Source organism: Erpetoichthys calabaricus, chromosome 5 (genome assembly GCF_900747795.2).
Source record: "Erpetoichthys calabaricus chromosome 5, fErpCal1.3, whole genome shotgun sequence".
Taxonomy (NCBI): domain Eukaryota; kingdom Metazoa; phylum Chordata; class Cladistia; order Polypteriformes; family Polypteridae; genus Erpetoichthys; species Erpetoichthys calabaricus.
In genome coordinates, this window is record NC_041398.2 from 32,633,684 (window position 1) to 32,641,614 (window position 7,931).

Sequence of the window (7,931 nt, forward strand, 5' to 3'; positions counted from 1 at the left end):
AAGAGTGTTTGTTCCACCTATGTCTGCTAATCTTCCCAGATTTGCGATATTGTATTGAGGAATTAGAGACCAGTTGACTCATGTGTGGCAAGAAATGGTCTACCGTTTTGATGTTTGTCACACTACACATGGTGCTCATGTTGAGTGCATGCAACCTCAAGGACCATAGGACCAAACTTTGAAGTTTCCTCTATCCAGTGAAGTGTGAAATGTGTTTCTGTCTTATACAGTTTGTTTGAAATACATTTTTCAAATCTGCTCTTTCATTTTAAATAGCCCTGTATCTGACAGACATCACCCATCCGATTCATGTCTCTGGGCTGAGTTAGGTCACAAAGCCTCATTCAAGTCACACAGCATGCTTTTCTCTCCAAATGCCAAAGAGAATTCTTTTTTGGAGTTGAGAAATGCTGGCAGGAACAAATTGTAAAACCTAGGATGATCACCTAACCAGTTACGTTGGCTGCAGCTGGAGGAAAACTGACAATGACCCAAATCACAACATATTATGGCAACTCTGACTGTCCAGCCTCATATTGTTCACACTGCTCAACATGCACATGAAGGTGAACTAGGAAATTCCAAAGATTTGCAGTGTATTACATAGTTTATGTCTACATTTTGTCATTTATTACTAAAATATGAAAAACGTTTCAGTTTTAATGATGTGTTTACTCAGATTATTGTTGAAACGGAACACAAATGAGATGCATGTGTTCTAAATAACGATCTATTATTTCCATTCTAAAACTCCAGCACTTCACTCCCAGAAAATGAAGGCTGGAATAGGGAGAACTTTGTGCCCATTCTGCAGTGGTGGGGGGTTAGAATAGTAGGCTGCTTGCTGCTTGATTGGCACATTTAAAAGACAAAAGATGCTGATGGAGAGGTGCGAAGGGATTTAAGGTGGGCCGGATTTACGAGTGTTTTCGCAGGCTTTGGTAATTCTAGTGTTAAGAGACCAGAGTGGCAGCATGACAGTGGAGAACTCCATATTCACTTATGGTTGCACACATTGTCACATTGCCTTCCTGCTGCCCTGGGACTTTCACAATGATAGGCTATCGAATAACCTTAAGCCTCCTTCATCTTCTCTTAGTGATGTTAAATCCAGCCTCATCAATAAAGATGTACTCATGTGGGGTGTAGCTGGCATCAAGCTCAAACAATCTCCTTAATGAAAGGCTAGAGATACAGTAACAGTGCTTTATGGTGTGCACTGTAATAGTCTAAACCCAAAATCAAAAGAGTACTGTACATTTCACTGTATCATGATCTGGTAGAATAGTGGATGATGCTGCATTGCCTTTACCTGAATGTGTTGCAGGCGTTGGGGTCTTGACTCAAAAGTGACTTTGATTATCTGTGTCATATTCAGTGTCTTACGACATAGGATGCGGTTGATGGTAGAAATGATGATTTGATTTACACCCCGGAAATGTTGCTGATCTTCTATGACTCTGCTCTGTGTTTCCCACAAAAGAATGTTATTGTTGGCCACATTCATGTTCACAGGTTGCCTGTCAGTTCTACAAAAGAAAAAACACAATGCATCTTTAAGAGCTGCAATCCCTGTACAGTGTAGAACAAACACAGTGTCAGAACTATGCACAGTGTTATTTTTGTGTAGTATCTGTCCAGTACTGGAAATATGAAGATTTTACTGTAATCAAGATATCTGCTGCTGGAAGTACAGAAGTGCTGTACACTGTTCTCACTTCTGATGGTATGGGCAATGGAAGAAACTGTGTAGTGGCTGAGATTCTGATGCACTTGTTGCCAAGCTTTTCTCATTGCCAATCCATGGACAAGCACATGGTCAACCACAGCTACATGAATATCATCTGATATTACAGTTCTTCTGGTCTGTGCTCATGCTCTTCCTCTTCTGACTCCCTGCTTACTTACCATGTTTAAGTTCATCAAAACCAGCCACAGTAAGCAAACATGGCACCATTTAGAGAAGTCAGTTTAGTGTCAAGTGTGAAGCATTTTGACGCTCAATGTTTTCAGCTGAAGGTGTGTGTGCTAATTGAGCTCAAGTTGTGACACCTTGTGTTCATTAGAGAGTGGTTTTATTTTCTGATCGCTTGTATGGTAAGACCTGCGCTTCAGCAATCGGATTTGTGTTTGAAGATCTGCTGAAATGGTGCAACCAATCAGCAATATGACAATGATAACAGGAAGAGAGTAATTCTGGGAAGAGTGCCACAGATTTAAGGACTGAAATAAAGCAAATGGTTATCAAGCCGACTGTTCAAGATTTAGTATTTAAGCAATTGAGAAAAACTGCAAAAGTCAGTCATTGTCCAACCCACTATATCCTAACAGAGGGTCACGGGGGTCTGCTGGAGCCAATCCCAGCCAGCACAGGGCACAAGGCAAGAACAAATCCTGGGCAGGGCGCCAGCCCACCACAGGGCACACACATACAAACACATACGGGACAATTTAGAATCGCCAATCCACCTAACCTGCATGTCTTTGGACTTTGGGAGGAAACTGGAGCATCCAAAGAAAACCCATGCAGCCATGAGGAGAACATGTAAACTCCATGCAGGGAGGACCCGGGAAGATGAACCCACTGCGAGGCAACAGCACTACAACTGTGCCACTCTACCGCACAACTGCAAAAGTTCCTTTTGAAAATCCATGGCTTGTAGTGCCTTCAGTACCTGACTTTGAATCTCATCTTATGTGGATATTTTACCTTACCTAGGTCACTCGTGTTTTTAGAGAGGGGGATTGTCCTTTATTATATCAAGTCTGATGGAGTCTGCCACATGCACTGCTCAGACTGAAGAATACAACAGTGCAGCAGTCTTAAGGAAGTTTGGTTCTTTTACGTAATACTGTCACGAGGCACTTCAAGTAACACCAATCAGCACAGAAATTATTGGAATATTCTGAACACACCTATCTCTGAGTATTATCAAAAGTATTTGGCAAATAGCTGTTTCATTGATTTTGACTTCTCATATGTAAAAGAACAAAATAAAAAATGAAAAATGCCAAATGATCTCATCTCTACATGAATGTACAGAGTAGAAGTGGTTCAGATAGTGTTAGTTAAACAATGTCACACACGTGCGCTTTAGGAGGCAAGGAGGCAGCCAACAAGCCCTACGGTGAGTGAGGTTACAAGAGACAAGTGGTCAATGCCTTTCTTTCTCCATCAACAGTACTAAAGAAGAAAAATAATAACTCACATTCAGCACTTCCGGTCACCCATGGCTAATGGCTACCATTCCACAACCCTGGTTACATATTCCATTGATGACGTTACTTCTGACTCTCCCGAGATGATGTCACGTTTGGCTCCCCCTTACGACATCACATCTGGCTCCGCCATGATGATGTCACTTCTGTGTCCCGCCATGATGACATTACTTCCGTGTCCACCAGGATGACATCACTTTCTGGTCCGTCAATGATGATGTAATTTCCGTCGACCCGCTTTTGATGTAATTTCCTGTAATCTCATTTCCTGCCACCATTTTGTCATAAAACACCTTGTTTTCACTGTTCAGTATCAAATGCTTTGGTTTTTGATCCATTTTGTGCTATTTTTTTACATATTGTCCATATACGGGGTCATTCCCCAACTCTTTTTGAGACTTTCTGAGTCATTTATTCTATTACAACAGGCGGGCACAGTTTGAAGCACTTCACAGATTTATACAGAAAGTTTTTCCCCTTACAGAAATCTCAAGACCCTGCAATTTTAATGTTACGTGTTCAAGACCGATGGCCAATGAGAAACATGTGGAAAGACCTAAAATAAAACTCGCCTCAGCCTCATGCTGCGAGTTCTACAAGTTGTGGTAACCCCGTCTTCCAAGCCATGGCATCATCAACATTTTTTATTGTTTTTTGTTTGATTTTTCCCTATGAAATAACACACAAACTGTCACTGCAAGTCAAACTTGATTGTCATCGTTTTGGAGTCATGAGAAATTCTGTGAGATCCCACATTTGGAGAGTTGGGACACCGAAACATGAATGCAAATCTGTTAACTTGCAATGTCTTTTGTAGACATTATCTTTTAGCGTGTGCTCTAATAACTGAAAACAGACAAGTGGACTAAAAATTGGTGTAGTCTGTGTTTACGTGTGGGGTCTCTCTCTGTTTACCATCAATGTGAATCTCCCTGTGCCAGAGATTCATTCATTTAATATGCAATTGAGCACCACCTGAGTGAGTAAAAGGCGTATGAATATATTATCTACTAGACTGGCATCATGTCCACGGTGGGCTCTTGTCTTGAGCCCATTACTGCAGAGATGAGCTTTGCCTATCCACAAAAATTACTGGACTATGCGGTTTTAGAAAATCGATTGCAAAACTAAGATTAGGAAGAAAAGGCAACCATTGAAATATGCTCTGAAAGGCAGTAAGAATAACATTTATAGTATGTGAGGAATTGATTTTTTCTGATTTATAATTATCTTTAAATCAGCTTATTGAATATCTGCCAGCCTTATTTATATTCTGTTGTTTGTGTAAGAGAATCAACTTACTGTGTGAATTTATAAAGTGGCTCAAACTGTGCCTGCCTTTTTAAACTGAAAGATTCTGTCACATTTGTACCTGGAACAAATAACCAAGGAAACAATGAAATAATTGTAATTAAATACATTTCTATTTTAGGAATTTAAAATTCTCATTAGGGATAAATGTGTGTGCATGCCAAAGACTATTCGCCTTTGTTTGGACTTTTAGCTAATTCTAAGATATAGATGTGTTTTAAGGATGTACTATTTAACTTTATTTTGATTGGAGTAACTATTGAACTGTGTTATGTAAATAAACCTACTTAATTTATGGTCATTGTCTTGTCATTTTAGTCAGTTAGCTACGGTACATGGATAAAATGTATTCCTTCAGGCCTTTTTGTACAGTCAAAATCAACTAGTTATATTTCTTTTTTTACTGAATATGCTGAATAGCAGACATTTACTGCCTGCATGCAAAGAATTAGATGCAATGAAGTGATGCACCATTTTCTTTTTTTCACTATTCATCTTCAAAACTAGACGTGGCCATTTATTCAACTCACTCAAAGTCAATGTGTAGATTCATTAATATGAGAATATATGAAATTATACAATCAATACATGGATACACATATCTTTACATGAGAAAGAAAGAAAGAAAGAAAGAAAGAAAGAAAGAAAGAAAGAAAGAAAGAAAGAAAGAAAGAAAGAAAGAAAGAAAGAAAGAAAGAAAGAAAGAAAGAAAGAAAGAAAGAAAGTTAGTTAGCTGAAGGGAAAAAAAATAAATGAAACCTTCAAAAGAAATGCCCCTCTGTTAATGCACAAAATAAAAGAGAAGTCCCCAGCTGAGAACATTCCTAGAGAAAATAAACCTTATATGTTCCAACAGTCCTTTGGAATAATTTTAGTACAAATTTACTTAATGATATTATTATTGATGTTTTCCCTTACAGACTGATAAACCACAATTGTTACTTGGTCTCTTAGTGGCAGTCTGACCCCTTAATGCTGCCATGCTTCAGGCCTCCCATGCTCAAACCAGATCCACATACACTCTAAAGGTAAATTATTCGATGGGTGGTAAGCTGTAACTGCATAAGAAGGTGTGAAAAAATGGCTTGTGTTCATACAGGAAACTTTGGGTGAAGAAGCATATTTGAGATAAGAAGTAAGGAGCACTTCAGCTTTTTGTATTGAACAATCTGAGCATTTAATATGGGCTTGTTACATGGAGCTGGAGCCAACCCTGGCTGAATTGGTCAAAGGAAAGAATCATCTTGGCACAAAATTGTAATTCATTATAGGACACACACACACACACACACACACACACGTACAAATCCCAAGTCAGAACAATCACCAATAAACCTAAGATGTTTACTTGTGAGAGGGTACCTGAGTATGCTGGCCCTGAAATCAATTAAAACAGCACACAGACAATGACTGTGCTTGCCACAAAATAATTATTTCCAAATAAATTATTATACACCTATTATACACAGCACACATACATTTATTTGTTACATTTCTGCTGAAAGGCTCAAGTAATAATATATACTTTTAAAAAATATTAAACATACATTTTTGTTATTCTGCATCACTGGTCTACAGGACAGGGCACTGAGCCCCTCAGCTGAACTGTTCCTTTGCCCTGTAGGTTGACTGCTAATGAGGTATTCATCTGCACCGCCTTCCTGATTTACATACTAGAGCTAATTTGCATGTCCCTTCAGTTTCTCTTTAAATGGCACCCTTAAGATCTTTTAGGAACACTGAAGCACAGAGAAAATGTCTGCACTTGCCCTTTTAATCTTGACAGCAATAGCTTTTGTCACAGGTAAGACCTTCAGAGCTTTAAGAGACAGAAAACACAAATTCAATACAGTAATCCCTCCTCCATCGCGGGGGTTGCGTTCCAGAGCCACCTGCGAAATAGGAAAATCCGCGAAGTAGAAACCATATGTTTATATGGTTATTTTTAGAATGTCATGCTTGGGTCACAGATTTGCACAGAAACACAGGAGGTTGTAGAGAGACAGGAACGTTATTCAAACACTGCAAACAAACATTTGTCTCTTTTTCAAAAGTTTAAACTGTGCTCCATGACAAGACAGAGATGACAGTTCTGTCTCACAATTAAAAGAATGCAAACATATCTTCCTTTTCAAAGGAGCGCAAAGCAAGCAGTCAAAAAAAAAATCAATAGGGCTTTTTGGCTTTTAAGTATGCGAAGCACCGCCGGTACAAAGCTGTTGAAGGCGGCAGCTCACACCCCCTCTGTCAGGAGCAGGAAGAGAGAGAGAGAGAGCCACAGAAAAACAAAGTCAAAAATCAATACGTGCCCTTTGAGCTTTTAAGTATGCGAAGCACCGTGCAGCATGTCCTTCAGGAAGCAGCTGCACACAGTCCCCCTGCTCACACCCCCCTACGTCAGCACAAGAGAGAGAGAGAGAGAGAGAAAGTAAGTTGGGTAGCTCCTCAGCCATCTGCCAATAGCGTCCCTTGTATGAAATCAACTGGGCAAACCAACTGAGGAAGCATTTACCAGAAATTAAAAGACCTATTGTCCGCAGAAACCCGCGAAGCAGCGAAAAATCCGCGATATATATTTAAATATGCTTACATATAAAATCCGCGTTTGAGTGAAGCCGCGAAAGGCGAAGCGCGATATAGCGAGGGATCACTGTACCACAAAACCTCACAGGTTTACACAGAGCTCTTACAGAAGAGCAAAATGAAATGAAGTAAGAAAAGAACAGTGTGTTCTTCATTAAATGTCTCTCTTTGTCTTTTTATCCTCCAGATTGCAGTGGCCAGACTCTGACGCAGCCCACTTCAGCATCTGCCCAGCCAGGTCAGACCGTCTCCCTCTCATGTAAGGCCAGTAGCTCCATTAGCAGTTACCTGAACTGGTACCATCAGATAGCTGGCCAGGCTCCCAAACTACTGATATATTATGCCACTAACCGTCAGTCTGGGATTCCTGAGAGGTTCAATACCACAAAACCTGATAGGTTTACACAGAGTTCTAACAGAAGAGACAAATGAAACAAAATAAGAAAAAAAAAACAAAAAACAGTGAGTTCTTCATTAAATATCTCTCTTTGTCTTTTTGTTCTTCAGATATCAGCGGCCAGACTCTGACGCAGCCCACTTCAGCATCTGCCCAGCCAGGTCAGACCGTCTCCCTCTCATGTAAGGCCAGTAGCTCCATTAGCAGTAGCCTGCACTGGTACCATCAGATAGCTGGTCAGGCTCCCAAACTGCTGATAAGATATGCCACTAACCGTCAGTCTGGGATTCCTGACAGGTTCAGTGGCCAGTACTCTGGGACAGATTTCACCTTACAAATAAGTGGAGTTCAGCCTGAAGACGCCGGCTATTACTATTGTCAGCGGAGTCACAGCTGGCCTCTCACGGTGATAAAGAGCTGA

At 40.2% G+C, this 7,931-nt stretch overlaps 1 gene segment (V, D, J or C); it reads left to right on the plus strand.

Moving 5' to 3' along the window:
• Window positions 1–7,931, plus strand: part of LOC114652473 (immunoglobulin kappa variable 3-11-like) — a 43,884-nt gene extending 35,953 nt beyond the window's left edge. Inside the window, 1 exon segment of the V gene segment in view lies at window positions 7,808–7,931. Coding sequence covers window positions 7,808–7,931 — 124 coding nt within the window.